The sequence below is a fragment of the Paroedura picta genome, chromosome 15, assembly GCF_049243985.1.
Source record: "Paroedura picta isolate Pp20150507F chromosome 15, Ppicta_v3.0, whole genome shotgun sequence".
Classification (NCBI taxonomy): domain Eukaryota; kingdom Metazoa; phylum Chordata; class Lepidosauria; order Squamata; family Gekkonidae; genus Paroedura; species Paroedura picta.
Genome location: NC_135383.1, coordinates 18,315,566 through 18,340,028, shown reverse-complemented (window position 1 = coordinate 18,340,028; position 24,463 = coordinate 18,315,566). Strand labels below are relative to the sequence as shown.

Here is a 24,463-nt window from a genome sequence, read left to right as displayed (position 1 = left end):
TTCTGGAGATCAATAGTGGGAGATCTCCAGGTGGCACCTGGAGGTTGGTAGCTACTCCCCTGTGGGAAAATGACTGCTTTGGAGGATGACTTGGATGGTATGATACTTTGCTGAGGTCCTGCCTTTCCCCAAACTTTCTCAATTAGGCTCCGCTACCAAATCTTTAGGAATTTTTCCAACCTGGAGTTGGCAACCTAGTGTGAGGTTGGAGTGTCTTTTGTGAAACAGGCAGCATTTGATTGCCTATTGCTCTTCGTCACGCACGAAAAATAGAGAAACCAATGATAGCACTAGAATACAATTAATAGCATTTAAAAAGAAGTTTATAAAATCCAAAAGTCTAGGGTGAGAACTCTAAGACCTTGGGTAGGGTATTATGTAAGGTGAAATATAGGAGTGATGTTTGACTAACCTCAGTCATAGACCTGGTGGATGAGCTCCATTTCACAGGCCCTGCAGAATTCAGTGAGCTCTGACAGGGCCCTGATGTTTTTTTGGGAGCTCATTCCACCAGATAGGAGCCTGGGCCAAAAAGGCCCTCACTCCGGTCAAGCCAGCCAGATTTCTTTGGGGCCAGGGACTACTAGCCTGTTCATATTGACCAAGTGTGAAGTTCTTCTGAGACGTATTCAGAGAAGCCGTCCCTTAGGTACGCAGGGCCCAGACCACGTATGGCCTTAAAGGTCAAGACCAACACCTGAAACTTGACCCAGAATCCAATCAGTAACCAGTGCAGTTGCCGGAGTTGTATAAGTCCAAATTATTTTATTTATTTTTTGTTAAAAGGTAACATCTGTATGACTTCAACAAAACCAAAGGAATGGAGAGCTGGCTCTGCTTATTGTAACAGAAATTTCAGTGGTCTGGAACCTGTTTAATGAGATTAAACCTGGTGTATTTCATAGGCTTGGGGCCCATTTTATACAATGATTTTTCTTCTCTGCCAATGATGAAATAATTAATCAAACCCCTCACTTAGGTAATCCGCTAATGCGGATTGCAATCCGTGCATGAGAATTTAGTGTTTTTCCAGGGTCTTCAGGTGGGTCTGAAGCAACAGAACCAAATTTGAGCCCAGTGGCACCTTTAAGAAGAACTGTGCATGTACACAAAAAGCTTATACCCAGAATTAAACGTTGCTGGTCTCAAAGCTTCCAAAACTTTTTTTTTCCAGGATCTTGTTTGCATTGCTGCTGTGTGGCTTTTCAAATGCGGGTACATGTTTTGTATGGAATTTGTATGTCATTTGTATTGCTTTTCTCACTGAGACACAAGACAGATTACATAGTATTACACAATAACAAGATGAATCCACGTAGTATTGCACAAACACAAGTCATATGTGGGGCACAGGATTAGGTATCCGTTAAGCAGGGCCACGTGGGACCCACACTGGGCATCTGACTGAATGGGTTCCTGTCCACAAAGATCTTCAGCTGGCGGAGAAACTTGTTAATTTCTGGGTTGCGGCAAGATTCCTTGTGCTTTCTGCAAGAGGCCTCTGTCACAGTAACAGCCTTCAAAATGAGAAGCCGTTTTTTCCCCCAAGTGACAATTTTTTTTGTCATCTTGCCTTGTGGAGGAACCAGTCGATTGTCTGGCTAAAGCTGTGAAATGTTAAATCATATACAGTTCCCTGGCCCTGGTAAACCACTGCTTATTTGGGAGATATGTGTGTGTTTTAAATGCCATCAAGTCACTTCTGAAATCGTAGAATCATAGAGTTCGCAGCAGCCAGACAAGCCATCTGGTCCAGCTCCCTGCTCAAAGTAGGATCAGCCTCAAGCTTCTGGGATAACTATCTGTCCAGCCGCTGCTCAAAGCTAGGGGGAGCTCACCACATCCTTAGGCAGCCCATTCCACGGCTGAACTAGGCTCATAGAATTCTAGAGTGGGAAGGGGCCATACAGGCCGTCTTGTCCTGCCCCCTGCTCAATACAGGTAGAGCCTAAAGCATCCAGGAGAAGTCTCTGTCCAGCCACTGCTTAAAGACCACCAGTGAGGGGGAGCTCACCACCTCTTTGGGCACCTGATTCCACTGCTCAACTACTCTGGCTGCCAGATGATCCTTCAGATCTCCAAAGCTAAGCAGGGCTGACCCCGGCTAGTGTTTGGATGGGTCTGCCATTGCCTGCCTCCGCACCGTGACCCCTGGTGTTCCTTGGAGGAACTCCATCCAAATCCTTGGCGGTCTCTCATCCAATTAGTCACGTGGGTCGGCCCTGCTTAGCTTCCAAGACCTGACGGGATCAGGTTGGTCCAAACTATCCAGATTGGGGTAAGGAAAAACGAGGAGCCTCAGAGCTAACAGTTTTTGCCACCTTTCCAGGCAGGGCTTGCTGGCTGTTCTTCCTGCCTCCCCTCTTGCCACATTCAATGCCCTCCATCCCAAGGCTTTGGGTACACCAGATTGTTTTCAGGGATTTACCTCTGTCTCCACTTTGGGGTTTCTCTGTCTGTGCCCGACGATGAGGACAAAACAAAGCCGTGAACCAGACCTCAGCGTCCGTCTTAAATATTAATATCCCCAGAGGTCAGAGTCCCAGGATCTTTTCCCCGTTGCCAGAATCGCGGCTCTCTGTTTTGCCAAGGATGCCGGGTAGTTAAGTATCCTAGAACAGTTTCTCAGGGGCGCGGGGGTGGGCGGACAGGACGGCGCTGACTGTTCTTTGCTTGTTCTGAGGAGCCGCCAGGCCAAACTGCATTAACTTTTATCTCTCCTCCCGGTATATTAATTCCACTCTCTTCCCATCTAATTTCTTTTTCTACCCTCATTGCTTTGCTGCTGATGGCTCTCTTTCATAATGCCGTATGCCAGGCAGCCGATTGTGGAGCTGGTCTTGAGCAGCAAAAGGGATTTTAAAAAAAGAAATGAAACAAACACAGTACATCTGACTTCGATGGAACCACAGTTGGGCTGCAGTTTAAGGAGGAGGGAGCATAGAGGTTTCTGAATTTAGTGACTCTCGAAAGCTTTCCTTCTCTTACAGGAAAGCCCCAAATAAAACATTTTAAATAAATAAATCTTTATTCTGGTAAACCTGCCCTGCCTGTAGAGCTCAAGGCATGTAACAACATAATAATATGTCAATAAATAAAATCATCGCAATTCTCCCAGTAGTTTTGACCAGGGGGTTGGGGGAAGGTTCGGCGTTCTCAGAGCTGATGTTCCCTCAATTCCCAACACTGAAGCCTGCATTTCTCAGTGGACTCTACAGGCTCCAACTATAGACCTGACAAACATCTCCAACTTACAGGGCCTGTGGAACTGGTTAAGGTCCCACAAGGCCCTGAACTCTTGGCAGGGATCACATTTGGGTTTATTGCTTCTTTTATGAATGGGCCTTTGCCATTCAGACTTGTAGAGGTTCAAGAGGTGAAATGTTTCATGGCACGGAGAAAAACGTCATCCTTTCAGGTTTTCTCGCCAGACTTCATGTAAAGACCCAGAGTCCAATTCCTTTAAACCAGGGGTAGTCAAAGTGTGGGCCTCCAGACATCCATGGACTACTATTCCCATGAGCCCCTGCCAGCATTCGCTGGCAGGGGCTCATGGGAACAGTAGTCCATGGACGTCTGGAGGCCCCACTTTGACTACCCCTGCATTAAACCATAAAATAAATTCTTCAAAAGTTATCTGTAGTTTTACGTGAATCTGATTGCTGAGGTGCACAGTCTTTTATCGCTGGGTCATAAAAGACTGCGCACCTCAGCAATGAGATTCACGTAAAAATACAGATCAATTTCGAAGAATTTATTTTTTGCTTTCTTCTCGGACGGTGCCTTGGTGGGAGGCCAGTATCTGCTCCCTAACTGGATTGTGGGTGGGGAGGATGGGAGGCATGTCTGTTCTCTCTCTATGTGTTTTTATCCTTCTGGCCTCTGGTATTGGGGCGGGAAGAGCATCTGCAATGAGTACATCGGGTTTGATATACCCGGTGCGCACTCAGCAGCACGGAGATATCCGAGAACTCATTTCCTCTCAATTAAAAACAAATGAAACCCAAGATTTACCAAGGTTAAATAAATGGAGCCTTTGGCTTGCCCTTTTCTGGGGAACAAGAACCTCGTGGTTATCCTTTAATAACAATTCTGCCTGTGTTTGTTTTTCCTGCAGAGGAAGGGATCCGTGGCGCAGTCTTAGCATGGACGCCACTCTGCCAGCCGTGGCTGAAGAGTTGTTGAGAGAGATTGAAAAAGCTTTTCAAGAGACTTCACATGGTATGTGAGGAGATGTTGGTGATGGAGGGGAACCTCCACATTCAGAGGCACTAAGCCACGAGCCTCCGGGGAGTGGCAGGATGGAAATTGAATAAATAAATAAATAATCCCAGAGCCGGGAGGCAACGTCAGGGGAAGACCTCGGCCTCCGTGCCCTCTTGTTGGCCTTCCAGAGGAGCTGGAGGGCCACTGTGTGAGACAGGAGGCTGGACTAGATGGACCACTGGCCTGATCTTACAGGGCTGATATTCTTATAAAGGCCTTGACCTCCATGCCCTGTTGTTAACCCCACAGTGGAACTGGTTGGCCATTGTTTGAGACGGGGGGCTGGCCGAGACAGACCACTAGTTTGATCCAGCAGGGCCCTTCTTATATTCTTATGAAGGCCTCGGCCTCTCTGACCTGTTGTTGGCCCTGCAGAGGAACTGGTTGGCCCTTGTGTGAGACAGGAGGCTGGACTAGATGGACCACTGGTCTTATCCAGCAGGGCCCTTTTGATGTTCTTTTGTGATACAGAACCTCCTTCAAGGCAGCTTTGTGATCCTGGTATCAACATATTCCATTTCACCCCATCTTTCCTCCTGGGAACTTTGCAGTGGCATACCGGAGTTCTTCCCTTCCAAGACCCACCCCATGAACTTCCAGATCTAGAGAGTCACTGGTGTGCCAGATTGGCTGTCTGGGATGCAAGGTGGTTTTGTATAATCTGGCAATGTTTATTTTTTAAAAAATCCAGGTGTACAGCAAAACCAGGGGGTTCCTGAGCAGATCCTTGGGGCCAGTACATTGGACATGGGGTCAGTTTAGAAACAGTCAGTTTACTTAAGACAATACCTTATTTCACACTTCATATTAGGAACAATAAGAAACAGAAGGGTAACATAGCAGGCTGTCACTAACTTTGAACCCTTCTTTCCCCCAGTTCAGTGCGTGTGGGTCTCAGGCTCCTTTCAGGCACCCGTGAAAGAGGTGTGTTCTGCACAGCCCCAGAAATGTCTCATGAGAAAGCGTCACTTGGGTGACTTTTCCAAGGACGGCTGGGAATTATGGTTTGGTCAGAAGGCCCAGGCTTCTCACTTTGATGCCATTGACTCCTCCTCACAAAACTACACTTCCCAGGGTTCTTTGAGCGTTGGGAATGACTAGAAACCACCTTACGCATGCCATGTAAGCATGCCTCAAAGTAGATGAGCATCCAGGTCCGTTTCTTGACCTTGCACGCTGAAAGGCAACTGTACTATACAGCTAGAGCCATCTGAGGTAGAAGGTTTGCTACGAAGCATCCCCGTACAGCCTAGCTGATCTCCTCCTCAGTTTTGGAGAGAGTGTGCACTTTTGTCCTCATCTTCAGCCTTCATCGCTCCTGAAGCAATGGGAGCTCTGCTTTATATCTGTTCATTTCAGCCTCTTTTGCTCGGCCACTTCACAGAAAGCCGAACTAGGGCAATTACGAGTGGGATCCACACGGGCACCAATGTTCTCCGTCTACTCCTTGGCTTTTGTTCTTTGGAGATCCTCACAAGGCTGTCTTCCACTAGGCCAGGGGAAGCTGAACTGTGGCTGAGCCACGGTTTGCCCCCCACCTCCCCCCGGACTAGGCTTTTGAAGCTGGCAGTGAAATGGAGCCAACAGAGAAAAACTAAGCCAGAAGTCCAGTGGTGCTTTCAAGGCGGGCAATGTGATGCCCATATCAGCCATCATGAGTCGCAGCTCACTTCCTGAGATATGAGAACGGAAGATTATGATCTTCTCTTTGCATAGATTCAAATGAGTATCCGTGTTGGTCTGAAGCAGCACAATAAAATCAGAGTCCAGTGGCGCCTTTAAGACCAACAAAGATTTATTTGAGGCATGAGTTTTCGAGAGCAAGTCTGACGTCAGTCTGACAAAGAGTGCTTGCACTCGAAAGCTCACCCCTCGAATAAATCTTTGTTTGTCTTAAAGGTGCTACTGTTCTCTTTGCATAGTTGGAGAAGTGAGTGGCAACCTACAAGAGCTCACACTGAAATCATGCCTGCCTTTAAGGTGCCCCTGGACTCCGGTTTCAGTTTGCCACAACAGACTATCCTGGCTGGCTTTTCTTCCTACAGAGAAATTAATGTCTGCTGCTGACCAGCAGAGAGTGCCCTTGAGCTTGCTGGAAATCCTTAGCACAAGTGGAATTGCGGGCCATGTGGGCTTCTTGCCACTGACATGGAAAAATGCTTGTCCCCTGTGCCCCGGATTAGGGAGTTATTTAAGTAAGCCAGACAAAATGAATCCCATTGTACATATTTACGCGGCATCTTATCCACCGTCGTGTCAGCGGAACCAGGGAGTCATGTTAATTAAATCTGTTTTTGCTTAGGCTGGGCGAGTCCACCGGGATTGTGTTTTATCTCAGAGGCTGGCATCCTCTGGAGCCTCGATGTCTTCAGTGACTCTGCTGATGCGGAGAAATGTATGCGCAGGAGCGAGGCGATAGAGGCTGAGAGAGAGAGCTGGGGTGACTGGGGTCATTGGTTGAAATCCCACAGAGGTACTAGGGGACCTTTGGCAAGCCTTTGCGCTCAACATCCCTCCCCTCCAGTACTGGAATAAAAATGCTGGACTACCTTTCAGGGCTGTTGTGCAGGACTGCTTCTTCCCTCCTGTTGGTGAAAATCCAGTGAACAAGGGCTTTTGTCGACTCCATCTTTCTGACGGCAGTTTTTGTCTAGTGGCTCCAGCCTTCTGGGATGTCTTGCAGATTTTTGCTGTTGTTGTTTGCAGCGGGTTCCTTTTGAACTCTGCACATATGTGTGCGCCGCCAATTCTTACCACTGTCAGTTCTTTTAATATATGGAGGCTGCCTCGATGTTTGAGAAAGGTGGTCTATGACTACTCAAGGTAATGAATAAAATGCCTGGGAAGCAGATGGGAACCCTGGTGATTTCTGCACCAGTCATCAGCCCTGGAATAAGTGCTGTTAGGAACCAAGTTTCTTCCTGTTTTCCTACAGCAGGGGTGGCCAAACTGTGACTTCCCAGATGTCCGTGGACTACAATTCCCATGAGCCCCTGCTGGCAGGGGCTCATGGGATTTGTAGTCCATGGATATCTGGAGAGCCACAGTTTGGCCACCCCTGTCCTACAGCATCTCCCAGAGTGTCCCCCAGCTATTCCTCCAATCTTTCTCTGACTTGCTTGCTCCAGAGCTTTGGGAAAGATTGCAGTAGGGGCTGGAAGGATGCTGCATAGGTGGAAAATTCAGATTTTCTCATCCCTCATTTAAAAAAAATCAGCAGTAGAATATTGTTAGAAGAAGAGCTGTTTTCTTATACCCTGCTTTTCACTATCCTAAGGAGTCCCAAAGCAACCTACTATTGCCTGCCCTTCCTCTCCCTACAGCAGACACCCTGTGAGGTATTGGGGTTGAGGCAGCTCTGGGAGAACTGCGACTGGCCCAAGGTCACCCAGCTGGCTTCAAGTGGAGGTGTGGGGAATCAAGCCCAGTTCTCCAGATTAGAAGCTGCCACTCTTAAACTAGCTCTTATATATCTGTATACCATTGCAGTGGTAGCTGCAGGGTTTTGTGGATTCCCAGCATACGTTTTAAGAAAAAATCTTTGGCCCTTGTGGAGATATAAGGGAAAAGGTATATCTGGAATTTGACAGGGCCCGTTACGTCTGTTGTCACAATGGTAAACCAGTGTAATGATATTCTGGTGCTAGATGTTGGGGGGGATCGCTGCAGCTGGAGCACTGAGGCAGGGAAACTAACTGTAGAGAAGTCCATTTGGTGCTGCCATCCACCTGCAGACACACCTGCAACAGGGAAACACCATAAGCCCTTTGCAAAGTAGAAACCAACTCAAACTGAAGTTCAGATGGCAGAATATTTTAGCAGAAACAATTTTGATGTGAGAAAGACTGTTCTGAATGTTGCTTCAGCCTAACTGAATCCTGGGATCCCTTTTAGACTCCCCATCGTCTCCCGTGATCAAACTCTCTTTGGGGAGAATGCTCAGAGTTACAAACGGTCTGCATCTTGCATGAATCAATTAGAGCAGGGGTAGTCAACCTGTATGAGCCTCTTGTGGCGCAGAGTGGTAAGGCAGGTGTCTGACAGCTTTGCCCATAAGGCTGGGAGTTCAATCCCAGCAGCCGGCTCAAGGTTGACTCAGCCTTCCATCCTTCCGAGGTCGGTAAAATGAGTACCCAGCTTGCTGGGGGGTAAACGGTAATGACTGGGGAAGGCACTGGCAAACCACCCCGTATTGAGTCTGCCAAGAAAACGCTAGAGGGCGTCACCCCAAGGGTCAGACATGACTCGGTGCTTGCACAGGGGATACCTTTACTTTTACCTTTAGTCAACCTGTGGTTCTCCAGATGTTCATGGACTACAATTCCCAGGAGCCCCTGCCAGAAAATGCTGGCAGGGCTCATGGGAATTGTAATCCATGGACATCTACAGGACCACAGGTTGACTACCCCTGAATTAGAGGACATTCTTCTTCAGTCAAAGAGTACTTAACATGTCGAATTCACTGCTGCAGGAAATGGTAGTGTCTACAACCATAAGGGGCTTCAAGGGGGGATTGGGTCAACAAACAGAGCAGAGATCTATCAATGGCTATAGGCTGCTGGGCATAGACGGAACATTCCATCTGGGGCAGGGATGCCCTGGTGTTTGGGGGAGGCACAGTGGGGAGGGCAGCTGGAGTTCTGGCCCCCTGGTGGACCTCCTGTTGGCTCCTGGGTTTTGGCCACTGTGTGACACAGAGTGTTGGACTGGATGGGCCTGATCCAACACAGCTTATGTTCTTAGAGCGTTCATTGACTGATCCCCAGCCTTGTGAGAACCATCTTGGTGTCGTGGTTAGGAGTGCAGACTTCTAATCTGGCGAACCAGGTTTGATTTCCTACTCCCCCACATGCAGCCAGCTGGGAGACCTTGGGATAGTCACAGCACTGACAGAGCTGTTCTCACAGAGCCATAATATCAGGGCTCTCTCAGCCTCACAGGGTGCCTGTTGTGAGGAGAGGAAAGGGAAGGTGATTGTCAGCCACTTGGACATTCCTTCCTGGTAGAGAAAAGCGGCAGATAAGAACCAACTCTTCTTCATCATCATGTTAGGCAAGTCTGCTGAGAATGTCTTGAGAGGTAATATATCATCTAAAAACATTTTACATGAATTTTCTTTTAGCATTTGATACGCAGTGACATAAAACCTACAGTTTGAGCCCAAAGTGTAACATAGTTTTTCTTTCTCTTTTGCAGTCCCTGACAACCTTCTCTCGGCGTGAGTATCCGTTTTATTACCCTTCATCACTGACCGTCTATAGAGCAAATTTCCTGAGTGTTTTGCTTGTGTTTACCTCCGACATCCTTGTGAAAAATTGAACTGGTGATAGCAAAAGGGCCCATTTAGGCCCCAGTTACACCTGAAAGCCCACCTCCCTCTTCTGTCCCTGAAACTTTACCAACGAAATTTGTAAAGGTAGGAATGCCTGGCCAGAGGAGCCCCCAGTGCATCTCCATGAGTCGCTGTTCTGAGAGTGCACCCCGATTGGCCAGGTTGCATCTCAAAGGCACGACCTCCTTTTGAATGTACGCATTGGTGGCTGCTAGTTTCTCGGCTAGAACACAAGCTCCCTTTTCCGGGCTGCGTGGCCACTGCTCATTCAGTCATCTGTCATTTCCTTTGGTCCTCCGCACCTTGAAAATCTGTTCTTGTTGACAGCCATGCCTGCAGAAGAGGTCCATGAATCAGCAGAGCCGGGGGGGGGGGGGGGGGCTGGCGCGTGGTGGTGCTGTGTGTAGGGGGGAAGACACTAGCCTCTAATGACACTGCTCCCGCCTGCTCGCATAACTAACTGACGCAAAGTTTCACCCTGAGCCAGATGCAGCACTAAGCACCTCTGTTACCACGTCAGTGCAAGACCCTTTACACAGTTGCACACCTGCTTTTTCAGCTGTCTAGCCGGGCTGTGTCAGCAGAGTTCTCTTTTTTAAAAATATAACAATTACAAGCTTATTGCCAGCAGTCGAAAAGAGCAAGAATACAGATCTGAGGAAGTGAGCAGCAACTTGCGAATGCTCCTCCCCTGCCACAAATGTTGTTGGTCTTTAAGGTGCTCCTGGATGCTCGCTCTTTTCTCCTGCTGCAGACAGGCGGATACGGCCGCCCTCCTTGATCTAAGCTTATTCCGAGTTCTCATGAATTTTATCAAAGCGTTTCCTGCAAATAGGCGTGCGGGTTTTTCCTTAAAGTCTCAGAAGGTTTTTCTTAAAGTCCCTCTCGAGGACTGAATCCAGGAGAGATCAAGTGGAGGCTGGTTTAGGTCACAGCTAAATGATAAGTTTGGGGGAGGGGGGGGAGTTGTGCAGAACTTGGTTTCTCAAGGAGAAAACAGAACTCCACTCATGGGCTCTGCGTGCTTTTCCACTCCTGTTTGTCACGGCCTTTGGATAACAAGGAGGCAGTTGACACTGAGAGTGGACTCCGGCACGTCCTTGGCTCGTAGGTCCTTCCGATTCCTTTCCCACGTCTCCCTTCTGGGTTTTCCTCCCGGCAGCTGTTCCCTTTTGACTTGGCATCTGACTTCCTGCCGTGGTGCGGAGACAAAAAGCCCTTTAGAAAGAGAAATGAAGAAGCGGGACGAATCCCGTCCTACACCGGAAACCAGCCGGGCTGCGGGGCCTTTGGACCCCCTTGAGCCCTCCTCTTTTCAAGCCCAGACCTGGTCCTGAAGGCACTCTTTTCGGGTGGCCGTCTTTTGGGAGCGGCGCAGGTCTTTCCTTGTCTTTCCCAGCCGTCCCAAGCGCATCTGCCGGGCTGCCGTTTGCGATGACGCAAAGATTAGGGTCAAGCCGCACTGTGACCGGATCCAAATCCCTGGAGTTCTGTGTCCCGGGTCTTCGGGCGGAATTAGAGCGGCTCTCCCCAGAATAGAAGCACGTCCTTCTGGTGCCGTTTCTGATGCAGTCCTGTCCCTCTTTTGGGGGTTGAGCGTTTGTCATTGCAGACGGACGTGGCCTCTGGAGCGTTGCTCACCGAGCGGCTCTCTCGCTCACAAAATCCTTTACCGAACCAGTTGGATGGACTAGCTGAAAAGCTGCTCGGTTTCTGATTCTTTCAGGTTTCCCTCTGCTAATTGTAAGGCTCCGTCTGGGGTGGGACGCAGAGGCAGCAGAGGTTTCCTCAGCACACAGAAACCTCACGGACTAGACGCCCTGTTGCAAAATGACTGTTCCACTGTGAAATCAGCAAGCCCTCATTTCAGTGGATCCAGGCAGAAAGGGAAGGGATGCCCTCATTTGACCAAACTGTTTGGTTGCGAGAGAATCGGGGCTGGGGCTGAGAAAATCAAGATTGCTTCCAGAGAGCCAAGCATTTTTGTTCTGCTGCTTCAGATCAGCACGGCCGCCCACCTGAACCTGTCTGAAGAAGTGATGCTCAGAATCAAAGCTCGTTGGACTAAAAGGACTCAAATGTTGTTCTGCTGCTTCGGACCGGTGTGGCTGCCCACCTGAATCTAGCTTTCCCAAGGTTTCTCTGCTAGGCTCTCTGGCAGCGAACTTAATGTCCTCTCACATCCCAACAGGCACTGCTTGGTTGTGGTCAAATTAGGGCAGCTCCTCCCCTTTATGCTTGGATTATTGTAGCAGTGATTGACGGGCCCCCAAGTGGGGCATGGAATTTCCTTGGAATTACAGCTCCTCCTCAGGCTATGGAGGTAAATCCCCCTGGAGAAAATGGCCACTGTGGAGAGTAGACTCCATGGCATCCGGTCCCTGCAGAGTTCTCCCCCAAATTTGTCCTCTAAATCTCAGGAATTTCCTTACAGGCAGTTGGCAAAGCTTAATTCTATCCCACGCTCAACGTGGATAATTATCTCCCCTGGAAATCTAAAATCCACAAAATTGCACACTCAAATCAAGACACTTAGCAGTGAAAAAGGCAAACTCTCTAGGGACTGAAAATAAAGCAGTGGATAATATGATGCCCCTCTATAGATCCATAGGTCTGTATAGATCTCTCTATATAATATAATGCCCCTCTATAGATCTATGGAGCAGGCTCCTTTGGGAATACCAGGTGTAGTTCTAGTCACCCGATCTCAAGAAAAAAAAATTAAAAAAAGGAAAAAAGCAGAATTGGAGGAAGTAGAGCAGAGGGTAATGCAGATGGCAAAGCTGAGGCACCTTCCGTATGAGGAAAGGCAGAAGAGTCCGGGACTTTACAGTCTGGAAAAGGCATGGCAAAGAAGAAGAAGAGTTGGTTCTTATATGCCGCTTTTTCTCTACCCGAAGGAGGCTCAAAGTGGCTTACAATCACCTTCCCTTTCCTCTCCCCACAACAGACACCCTGTGAGGTGGGTGAGGCTGAGAGAGCCCTGATGTTACTGCTCAGTCAGAACAGCTTTATCAGTGCTGTGGTGAGCCCAAGGTCACCCAGCTGGTTGCATGTGGGGGAGCAGGGAATCCAACCTGGCTCACCAGATTAGAAGTCCTCACTTTTAACCATGACACCAAGCTGGCTCTCACATCAAGGGGGTGAGGGCATCATAGAGGTTTATAAAAGGATGACCAAGATGGTAGGTGAATTCCCTCCAGGCCAGGGTGGATTCTGGAGATTTTTGGTGGTGGTGGAGGACCATCTGGCCATGGAATTGGGGTCAGGTGGGTGGGCACATAGTTGTGAGTTCCTGCATGGTGCAGGGGGGTTGGACTAGATGACCCTGGAGGTCTCTTCCCACTCTATGATTCTAAGAGAATTCCTTCCTCCCTCTCTGCAAAGACTAGGGTCTCCAATGAAGCTGATGGGAGGTAGATTAAGACGGGCAAAAGGAAACAATTCTTTACTCAGCAACTGATTGAAATGTCGAAATTGCAGCTGGACCATGTAGTGTTGACTGCGGCACAGGCAGCTGTAAAAGGGGAATAGCTGGATTCGGGGAGGATAGATCATTGGAGACCAAATGGAGCCTCCACATTCAGGGGCAGGAAACCTCTAAACGCCAATGCCAAGGGGCAGCATCAGAAGAAGCCCACGACCTCTATGCTCTCCTGTTGTCGGACCTGGCTGGCCACAGCATGGGACAGAACACTGGACTGGGTGGGCCGTTGGTCTGATCCAGCCGCGCCCTTCTTTTGTTAAAAGCCAGCACCAAACAGAATTTTGCAAACCTAACTCAACCCTTCCTTCCAGGCTTAGGTTCGTTTTTGGGGCTTCCGCCGTCCCGGCTTTGGACCTGGTCGATCACCGATCGGTCAGCCGGATTGTGTCTCCCAGCGGAAGGATGGTGTATCAGGTACAATCCTGCCCAAGATGCAAGGCTGCCAAGAGCCAGACCAGTCCCCCAGGCCAAATTCCTCTCCCCCTCCTCTGTTCCCTGTTCATGCCTTGCCACCTAATTCCACTGTTGTTCTTCCGAACGGCTGCGAGCTCCCTGGAGAATTTTCCTTAAAGGACAGGTATACATTTTTACGACGTGGATAAAATGCCACCTTTTAAGCAACGTTCTCAGGTAGGCATTTTCTGCTGCGACAGAGCTCCGCGGGGCACTCTGAATGCCACTTGCCCATCAGAGAGTCTCTTCGAACTGGTGCCAGTTCCCTTATGTTTCCGACGCTGTAGCTTTTTCTTTTGCATGTTAGGCATCTCCAAAAAAATCAGAAGTAGAACGGGCTCAGTCCGTTCCCTCTCAAATGGGGGCAAGGGGCAGCAGCGAGACAGGCCGTATCCCATGCAAACGTTTCATGACCCTCCCCTGATCTCAGGCCGGAAGAGAGGGCTGCATCCCCTCGCCGCCAAACCTCGGCTCATCCCAGCCGGATTACAATGTCTCCACGTCGACTGAGACACGATCCCAGGGCAATGTTGTGACAAGAACAGCGATAAGCAGGGAGGAGGGAGAGGGCGAGCTTTGAAATCTCCCAACGGACAGACAAAGACTGTCCAGAAGGCAGGCTGGGTTTGGAAGCGGCAGTCGTCTCCAGCAATTTGAAAGGATGCGGCAGAGAAGCCCACCTCGGGTCATTGAGAAAGGGGCAGGAGGGAAGGGCATCCGCGTGCCTCCTGAGGACCGCTTGTTCTCCAGGCACAGCAACGTCGGTGTCACCAACCCCTGCCCACAGATCTCTTGGCTTGGCGCCGCTGCCGGTCCCGGTGGCTTCTTGGGTCTCTCCACACATGCCCTCCTACGTGTCATGACTGGGAATGAATCTGGCAGCCAGGACGGGCCTGCTAAAAGTCAGAAGGCCTGCAGGCAGCTGTTTTGGGTACCAGAGGGTGGGGTGGGAGCCGTGCGGGTGGAGGTTGGAAGGCCTGCGCAACCCTGAACTTTCTGCCAAGGGACCCCAAACAAAGCAGAGTCACCACCCACCGCAAGACCTTGGTGCCTGGCATCATCGACAATCTCAGGCCTCCCAGGCAAGCTCGATCCCATCAGATCTCAGAAGCTAATCAGGGCTGGCTGGTATTTGGAGGGGAGACCTCCAAGGAGTCGGATGGTAGTTCCTCCAAGGAACACCAGGGGTCATGAGGTTGAGGCAGAAAATGGCAAAACCACCTCCAAACAACCCTTGCCTGGCTGCCAGACAATCCTTCAGATCCCAGAAGCTTAGCAAGGCCCACCCTGGCTAGTATTTGGATGGGAGACCCCCAAGGAACTCTGGGGGTCATGATGCAGAGGCAGGCAATGGCCAAATCATCTCCAGACGTCCCTTGCCCGGCTGGCAGACAATCCTCGGGTCTCCTGGCTGTACTATGCACGCGCCATAAGACAGATCACTCAATCAGGGCTGCTTTATTGAATCAGATAAAAGACCAATCAGATCACATTTAGCATCTGATTTTCAGCAGTGGCCAGCCAGATGCCTCTGCAGACCCTCCCGTCTTACTTGTCCCCGAGGAGCTGGTCTTTGTCAGAGGGGCTTCTGTCTATTTTTAGGGACGAAATATCCCCAGCAGACTCCCCCTCCCGCAAATTCAATTGCTAATTTTTCTAAGCTTGGTGGCAGGGACCTCTTGTGGCTGTGAGTTGCAGGAACTAATGATGTGTTTCTTTGGGAGAGTCCTGGTCCTAGGCGTGAAGAGGGTCAGCCCCTGCCTTTTGTGGTCTCCTTCCTACAACTTGGGGCCACGCCATGAAGTCGATTGGCAGTTGTTGATCATCTGATCCAGCCTCTGGCAGTGGGAGGGGCTTATCTCGGACAGACAGTCAGGCAGCTCGAGGGAGAGCAGAGCTGGCCCATGGGACAAGAACAGGCTGTCACCGTGCAGACCAAAGGACCACATGGAACTGGGGGTGGAGGAGACTCGCATCCCATTTCGACTGGATTGCCCGGCACGTTGGCAGCTGAACATCTATGCCAGCGTTTCATGAAACCCTGAGGTTTCTTGACAACCCTGGAAGAGTTTCCCGAATGGGTGGGAATTAATTTTAACATTTTAAAAATGTATTAAATATATGGCCATGTCGACCCGCCTCACCTCCCAAGATGGCCAATGATGGGCTGGGAAGGGATGGGAAGAGGAGGGATTCCAGATGAGCATGTCCACAGCTATGTTACTCAACCACATTCTGCAGGATTGCGCCACTTCTGGGGTTTCTCGAAGCCTGGAGAATGTTTCAGGGGTTTCACAATGGTAAAAAACTGGAGAAAGGCTGGCGCATGGGGATACTTCTCTTCCCTGGTGACCGGATGGCCTGGATCACTGGTCTCTGTGCCTCTCCCCCTCTGGGTGTCGAGCCTTCCATGAGTGGTGGGGAGAACTGGGCAGCTGCGGAGTGAAGCTGGCCAAGGGTTCCAGCAGAGAACGTTCCTGCCAGTTCCTCGCAAGAGGCTTTAGTGGGCTGGTCTCCCGCCACACTGCCTCCGGCGTCCCCTCCCCTGCCTCTGCTTTGTTTGTGTACTTCTGTTCCGTTCACATCCTGTGTGTGTTTTTTGGTCCTTTTTTTAAAAAACGGCTTTCATTTTAATTACTTGTTGTCTTGTGGCAGATTGCCCTGGGGAGCAGGGATATTAAACCCGGCAGGCTGGAATATTGTCTGCAGCTTCGGGTTTCAGGCAGACAGCTGTGTTCGCACATGGGGGGGGGTCCCCCACCAGTTTCCCCCCACCCCTTGGAGGCATAGGTGGTCAGCACCCTGGCCCTCTGCCTTCCTGCAGCATCTAACCAAAAATCGCTCCAGATGTACTCTGGTGATAACAAGAATTGGAGTAAATGTGCATGGGTGTTTGGCAGATCGGGGACCCAGAGAGAGCCCGGCATCTCTGACTTTGCCGCCTGCCTATCCTGAGTCCGTTCAGGGCTGCCTGTTGCCCTGTGGTACCCAACACTGGAGGGGGGAAAGGCCGATGGCTGTAGCTGAGGCCTAACTGTCCTTTTGAGAGCCCTGCTTAACTGTTGAGGATTGTCCGGCAGCCAGGCAAGGGAAGTTCGGAGGTGGATATTGTGTGCCGCCATATCCTGACCCCTAGTGTCCCTTGGAGGAACTACCACCCGAATCCCTGTAGGTCTCCCATCCAAATACTAGCCTGGGTTGGCCATTCTTAGCTTCCAAGATCTGAAGGATTGTCCGGCAGCCAGGCAAGGGACGTTCGCCGTTGCCTCCAAGATCTGACGGGATCGGGCCTGCCTGGTGTTGCTACTCATGGGAGGAAATGGACACGGAAGGTCCATTCTCCTCCCCCATAGAAGTCCTCTTCAGCCCCTTCTCTGCTTTCGGAGATTTCCCCAGGCAAGACTCAGCACAGGAAGAGGATCAGAAGAAAAAAAAGAAACCACGAGGCAAGATAATGTAATAGTCCTCTCTGTGTTATTAGTAAAAGTCCAAATAATGATGAAGAGTCAACCAAAATGGGATCCTAGGTAAATAACCTGCTCTCTGTGTATCTTCCAATGTAGTTATGTTATAGTAATACGTATCACATTGGCAAATGCTCATCCCGGTCTGGGGATTACATAAAGGGAGAGGATCAGGCATTGCAGCAGCCCGACTGGGTGACTTCCCGTCTCTGCTCTGCCAGACTCGCATCCCTTGCTCTTGTTCCTCTTCCCCACAGGTGCTCGGCAGCTCCGGCAAGCTCTACACCTGCTACGCCTCCTGCCACTTCTGCCCCTGCCCGGCCTTTGCTTTCTCCGTCCTGCGCAAGGGCGACAGTCTGCTGGTAAGTCATTTAGGTAGGAAATGGGGGGAGGCTTTCAGCAAAGGGGGATGTGCTCTTTCTCTCTCTGTCTCTGTCTCTCTCTGCCTAACTTTTGCAACAGAGGAATCCCCAGTGTTGAAACGACTCAGCAAGGAGGCAGAGCGCGAAGGCCGTGGTGTGCGTGGATCTGCATCTCAGGCTTGTAAGCAGTCTCTTGCTGGATCAGGCCCACAGAGCTCATGGTCCCGCTTTCATCAGTGGTTGGCCCACAGCCTCTGAAAGCTCAGATGCAAAAGCAGAAAGGTGGTGGGACTTCCCCCAACGGTAGAGCTCCGAATCTGTGATGCGTGAAGACAGGGTGTTCTTCTTACCGTGAGAAGAGTTGGCTTGTATACCCTGCTGTTCACTGCCCAAAGGAGTCTCAAAGCGGCTTACAATTAGGCTTGTGCACCAGGGGCTCGATTCAGACCAATTTAGCCCCGGTGCCCATTAAAGTCAATGGTGCCATTGATTTTAATGGGAATTCTGGCATTCCCGCGTTTCCCGGGGCCTGGGGAGGGTGGAGGTTCCAGTTACATCCTCCAACAATTTAGGGGAGCTCTGGGAGGCTCTTCCCTGACCCTGCTCCAAATTTCAGAAAAATTGGATCACAGGGTCCATGTCCTGGGGTTCTAAAAGAGGGTGCCCCCACCTGCTCCATTCTGTCCAATGTGACAGACTCTCCATTCATGTGGCTGTGCAATGCTCTGTGAGAACAGCTCTATCAGGACTGTGAGTGGCCCAAAGTCAACCAGCTGGCTGCATGAGGAGGAGCAGGGAATCAAACATAGCTCGACAGATTAGAAGCCGCTGCTCTTAACCGCTACACCACTGCCTCCATCCAAGGAGCTTCCATTTAGCCCTGATGACACACAAAGCTACTTTTTCAGAATCAGATCTTCATCAAGATCGGTATTGTCTGCTCAGACCGGCAGCAGTTCTCCGGAGTCTCGGGTTAAGGTCTTTCACATCACCTGCTGCCTGATCTTTTAACTGGAGACGCCAGAAATTGAAACTGGAATCTTCTGCTGACCAAGCAGATGGTCTCCCACTGAGACCCTGCCCCGAACACAGTGTCCCCATGATGAGCGATTGCCTTGGTGCAAAGAGCAGCCAGCCAGAAAGTCACCAAGTCAAGGGCATTCCCCTGATGTTTATCTCCATCATCTGAGAATCACAGAGGCACCGCTTCCACCCTTGGATGCTCTGTTGAAGCAGCACAGACCTTAACGGTTGCTGAGAGACTCTCTTCTCCCATATCTTCCGTCCTGGGAATGAAGACCACAGGGAGAGGCCCTCCAGACTGTCCCACCAGTCCAAGAAGCTCCTTTGGTGGGTACACAAGAGGCAGGGCCTTTCCAGTGGCTACCCCACAGTGATGGAACAAGCTGCCCAGGGAGGTGTGCACTTTCAGTCTTGAAGAGGCAGCGGGAGATGGTTGCATTTAGGGCTGCATTTGATCGAAGCAGTCCTGAATCGTGGTTTAAACCAGGGGTAGTCAACCTGTGGTCTTCCAGATGTCCATGGACTACAATTCCCATGAGCCCCTGCCAGCAAACGCTGGCAGGGGCTCATGGGGATTGTAGTCCATGGACATCTGGAGGACCACAGGTTGACTACCCCTGGTTTAAAAGACCAGTTTTATGTGGTTTATTAATAGTTCAAGCTTCCTCGAGAAAGGCAGCTAATAAGTGTTTACATAAGTGGGGAATAAGTAAAGAACAGGAGCATGTCCTAGCACTTAACGGCTTTCAGGCTTGGCAGGGGCATGAAAACAGTAGGGTTGAGTGTCTTTTGTTTCCTCTGGAGGGGAGAAATCCCAGCGCTTTCCGCAGGCTTTATTTGCAGTGGCAAGGGCATGTCTACGGGTGTGGCTGTGCAGTACCCAAGCATTTCCTGCCTCTCGACACTGGCTCACGCCCATCGCTCTGCTCGTAGCATGCTACGGGAGAGGCAGCCAAGGTGCAGCGACAGTGCTCAGGGCCATCACCGCAAGGAGACGAAAGCACTGCACTTTTGGTCTTTGCCTGATGTTCCGATCTATTAGCAGGTGGAGCCGCAAAGGCAGCAGATCCACTGCCACACATCAGATCCCCAGAGAGATCCGGAGTGCACATGCACAGGGCTTCAACCCATCACAGTTCTCTCTGCCTGCTCCAAAAGCTAGCGGTTATCTCTGCGCCCTCCTTTCAGCGAAGTGGGGTTAGCTTCCTACCCTTTAGCTCCCACAGGGGAAGACCCAGTCATGCTCCGTGTGGCGGTTAAAGAGCAGCGTCCTCTAATCTGGGGAACTGGGTTTGACCCCGCCTTCCTGCACATACAGCCAGCTAGGCAACCTCGGGCCTTTCACAGTCCAGTGAGAGCTGTTCTCAGAGCAGTTCTGTCAGAGCTCTCTCAGCCCCACCTACCCCACAGGGCTCTCTCCCTTATGGTAGGGAGAAGGAAGGGAAGGCGATTGTGAACTGCTTTGAGACATGCGAGGCCTGTTGGGTGACCTTGGGCCAGTCCCAGTTCTTTCAGACCTCTCTCAGCCTCACCTACCCCACAGGGTGTCTCTGGTGGGGAGAGGAAGGGAAGGTGATTGTGAGCCGCTTTGGGACGCCTTCAGGTTGTGAAAAGCAAGGTGCACCAACCCAGCTCCTCCTGTTCTCTTCATTCAAGGCTGTTACCATAGCTCCAGCTATGGCAGAGTCCCCCTTTCAACCAAGCCCCTTCCCTCTGATGAGGAGAGGGCAGTCAAACAATGTCTAGTTCGGGCGCCCAAACTTAGGCCGTTACAGCCATCCCCATCACTCAGCAGACTTACGCAGGCAACATGGGTCAAACAGCAAAATGGGAGGGGCACAAAGCAACCTACGAGGCCGGCCAGCCAGCAGGGCCCCAATGCTCATGTGTGTCCTCCCCTCTCTTTTGCAGTGCAAGCACCTTCTTGCCATCTACCTGAGCCGGGCCCTGGGGGCGTGCCAGGAACTTACCGTCTCCAACAAGCAGATGACCAGCCTCTTAGTGCCCGAGGACAGCCTGACTTAGAGACGCAGAGATGCAAGTGAGGCTCCGCAGCCGGAGGGTGAAACCCAAACCAGGGGAGGGGGGTGGGAGAACTGGGGCCTGCAGGACTCCTTTTCCTCTTGTCGGCTTCTGCAAGGCACCGAAGCATCTGTCTCCCAATACACTGTTGTGGAAGCAACAGCCCTGGATTGCACTGCACAGGCAGCCCTTGTGTTCTGGCTGGAGACGGCATTCTATTTCTATTTATTTATCGTTACATTTATATACTGCCCCTTTCAGGATTTCCAGCAAGGGGCGGTTCACAATCGTGAACACGTTACAATTAAAACCAGTTAAAACAGGTTGAAAACCCATAATCGGCCCAGCTTTGGGTCTTGGCTTCTACCTCCCCATTTCCCATTGGGGGGGGGGTATACTTTAAGGAGGGCACCAGGTGATGGTATCCGATTCAGTCGTTCACCAAATCCCGGAGGAGTTCTTACACCTCCAGCTTCCACATGTTCCTGAATACAGAACAAGGGGATGCGAAAAGCCCAGGAGGAGCAGGTGGGTGTGGATGCTTGGCTTTAAAGAAAACAAACAAGCAGCAAGCTTCCAGGCCTCATAGGGCAAAGGAGCCAGGAGAGCCTGAAAGGGCTTGTCCTCTTTTCTGTGGGGCAGTAGAAGTCGGAGTGATGGCTGAGTACGATTTCCAGGGAAATCTGCATCGTTCTCGCCTTCTAGCAAAATGAGAATGAATTATGCAAACCAAAGACTTCAGGGCAGAATCCATCCGTGTTCTGGCCACCATCGAGATTTGCCTGGGCAAATATTTCTGCTGTTCTGAGCCCAGCTCAAAAGGGAGGAAATACATCTAATTCAGGGGCGGGTGTCACAGTGCTTGCTGACATCCCTTGTGGTGCCCACGAAGCCAGGGCAGTGCCGTGGTTAAGAGCACTGGCCTCTAATCTGTAGAACCAGGTTGGGTTCCCCACTCCTCTACATGCAGCCAGCTGGATGACCTTGGGCCAGTCCCAGTTCTCTCAGAGCTCTCTGTCCCACCTACCTCACAGTGTGTCTGTTCTGGGGAGAGGAAGGGAAAGGGGCTTGTACCCCCCGCACTCACCAAAAACAGAAATTAAAAGCAGTGATGTCTGATGGCAAATCAGCTGGCATGTTGGTTTTAGAATTTTAAGGATTTTTAAGTTTTAATGTTTAACTATTTATGGATAAAGTGATATATAGTTGTTAAGGTAAAGGTATCCCCTGTACAAGCACCGGGTCATGTCTGACCCTTGGGGTGACGCCCTCCAGCGTTTTCATGGCAGACTCAATACAGGGTGGTTTGCCAGTGCCTTCCCCAGGCATTACCGTTTACCCCCCAGCAACCTGGGTACTCATTTTACCGACCTCGGAAGGATGGAAGGCTGAGTCAACCTTGAGCCGGCTGCTGGGATCGAACTCCCAGCCCCATAGTTGTTATATGGCTCTAAAATGGCTCTAAAATGATGTGAGTCACCCCGAGGTAGCTTGCCAGGAGGGGCAGGCTATAAATCCCCATATGTATAAATAAATAAATAAATAAAATAAAGTAAGCTGATTTGAGACTCCTTTGGGTTTTGAAAAGCGAAGTATAAAAACTCCAGTAGTCTTCTTGAGAGCCAAATGTAGTGGTTATGAGTGGCATCGCCTAATCTGGAGAACTGGGTTTGTTTCCTCACTCCTCCACATGCAGCCAACTGGGTGACCTTAGGCCAGTCAAAGAACTGCTTGTAGAGCAGTTTTCTGAGAGCTCTCTCAGTCCCACCTAACAACCAGGGTGTTTGTTGTGGGGAGAGGAAGGGAAAGGTGTTTGTATCCCTCTTTGAGACTCCTTTGGGTAGTGAAAAATGGGATTAAAAAAAACCCAGCTCCTCTTTTCATTTAGGAAGCGGTTGAGGCCTGATTGCTTTAAAAAAATTTTTTTTAGCATGCAACAGGGCTGGCAGAGCCAGTGATAACCTCCCACATTCCCTCCCTCTCCCTCCCCCACTCTCACGCACACACAAACACAAAAACATTTTCTTCCACCATTTTTTAAAAAAGGAACATTGGCCAGGGGTAGTCAAACTGCGGCCCTCCAGATGTCTATGGACTACAATTCCCAGGAGCCCCCTGCCAGCGTTCGCTGGCAGGGGGCTCCTGGGAATTGTAATCCATGGACATCTGGAGGGCCGCAGTTTGACTACCCCTGGTTTATACCATAACTAGCCTACATTAGACTGTTTCCCATTTGAGAATACCAGGAGCATCAAACAGCTGATGTTGAAATCTACAAACAGAGGAAAATCAAACTCAAAGAGACAGGAACAGGCCTTTATTGGGGGGGGGGGGGAGGCGCGGAACAACAATCACACAGGTGAACACAAGCCCCACTGTTCCTCGTTCTTCCCCCGTAAATTACTCTTCAGCAATTCTCTTTTTTAAAAAATCTTAAAGACAGTCCCCACCCCTCCCTCCCCAGCAGCATAGTCGGAAACCCTGTTCCCCCACAGAAACAGGAACTCAAATGTTCCGCTATTGAGCGGGGAAACAAATATCGTTCCGCACACACAAAGTCCAGTCCATTAGGGGCTCAGACAGCATGTAAGTCGACTGTAGGATTCCTCTGAGAGGGACAAACATTAAAAAAAGAAATTAAAACCAACCAGAAAAAACAATAATACCGGGTCAGTTTGTGACGGCCTGCAGGAGGCGCCGAAGCAGGCCTCAGAGGCAGACGGGGCTTGCGCTGATGTTGCTGACAGACACCACGCGGCCGTTCCCGCCGTTGCTGGGGTGTTTGTGGAAGTCCTCGGCCTTGCAGAAGAGGTGCCGCGAGAGAATCTTGCGGAAGGTGCTGCGGAAGTCCCGGATCCTGTACGCGTAAATGACGGGGTTCACCACCGAGTTGGCGTGCGAGAGGATGATGGCCCCGTTCATGGCCCACTGGGGGTTTTTCTTGTCGCCAAAGAGCGTGACGCAGTTGAGGATGTGGAGGGGCAGCCAGCACACGGCAAAGAGGCCCACGATGATGGCCAGCGACTTGGCGGCGTTGACCTCCTTCTGGAGGGTGGTCCGGGACTTGCTCATGAACTCCATCTGCCGCAGCTGCTTGCAGGCCACCATGAAGATCTTGATGTAGATGCCCACCATGATGAGGAGAGGCAGGAGGACGCAGCCAAAGAAGTTGAAGTAGACCATGTAGCTCATGGTGACCACGTTCTCGAAGAGGCACTCCACCGAGCAGTCCCCCCTCTCGGTCCAATTGGCAGAGCCCGTGCAGTTCTGGAGGGCCGCCTTCCGGTGGTTCCAGCCCATCAGCGGCAGCAGGCCAATGCTGAAGGAGAGGAGCCAGAGGACGGTGATGAGGGCCCGGGCTCGCTTCCCCGTCACCAGGCTCTTGTATCTGCAAAGGGCGAGAACAATTCACTCAGGACAGCTTCGCTCACACAGGCAGCTTCTAAAGTGCATGCATTTAAAGAGAAGGCCCTTTGGGAGGCCTCTAGTGTTGACGGGGAGGGACCGTTTTGGCCTCCCTCTGTAAAGGGTCCTGCCATTCAAGCAGGCTTTCTCAACCAGGTTTTCGTGACACCTGGAGGTTTCTTGACAACCAGGAAGGGTTTCCTGAATGGATAGGAGTTGAATTTTTATATATTTCTTTAAATTTGTTAAACATTCATTGTGTGAATGAGCCTGTGGCTCTCCAGATACCCGTGGCCTACAATTCCCATGAGCCCCTGCTGCCATGGGCATCTGGAGAGCCACAGTTTGGTCCTCTCTGCTCATGTCGACCTGCCCCCCCCCCACCATTGCCAATGTTGGGCCTGGAGGGGATGAAGAGGGACAGGTCCCTCGTTTGAGGTATCCACAGCTCTGCTTCCCAACCATATTCTGCGCAATCACTCCACTTCCGGGGTTTCTCAAAGCCTGAGGAATATTTCAGAGGTTTCTCAATGGTAAAACAGCAGAGAAAGGCTGCCCTAGAGAAATGGAGGTGGCTTCAGACTGACCTTTGTACAAAGGAAGGGACGGCAGCTGGTACCCAAGATGGGAGACACAGGCGAGATAAGGG

The 24,463-nt window shown here is 50.7% G+C and overlaps 2 protein-coding genes across 3 annotated transcripts in view; one reads left to right on the top strand and one right to left on the bottom strand.

Annotated features, from left to right (window-relative positions):
* Nucleotides 1-24,463, top strand: part of ZSWIM7 (zinc finger SWIM-type containing 7) — a 27,461-nt gene that overhangs the window by 1,132 nt on the left and 1,866 nt on the right. Inside the window, exons 2-6 of one of the 2 annotated variants that reach the window (XM_077311843.1) lie at nucleotides 4,118-4,221; nucleotides 9,463-9,484; nucleotides 13,397-13,499; nucleotides 17,260-17,364; nucleotides 20,299-20,428. In XM_077311843.1, the coding sequence (XP_077167958.1) occupies nucleotides 4,146-4,221; nucleotides 9,463-9,484; nucleotides 13,397-13,499; nucleotides 17,260-17,364; nucleotides 20,299-20,412 (420 nt within the window). In that variant the 5' untranslated portion in view covers nucleotides 4,118-4,145 and the 3' untranslated portion in view covers nucleotides 20,413-20,428. Of the gene's footprint in view, nucleotides 1-4,117; nucleotides 4,222-9,462; nucleotides 9,485-13,396; nucleotides 13,500-17,259; nucleotides 17,365-20,298; nucleotides 22,463-24,463 lie in introns of those variants that run through there. The other variant, XM_077311842.1, reaches the window with a different exon arrangement.
* ADORA2B (adenosine A2b receptor) overlaps nucleotides 22,712-24,463 on the bottom strand; it is a 20,373-nt gene continuing 18,621 nt past the window's right edge. The window contains exon 2 of the mRNA XM_077311836.1: nucleotides 22,712-23,797. Coding sequence (XP_077167951.1) covers nucleotides 23,119-23,797 — 679 coding nt within the window. The 3' untranslated portion in view covers nucleotides 22,712-23,118. The remainder of the gene's footprint in view (nucleotides 23,798-24,463) is intronic.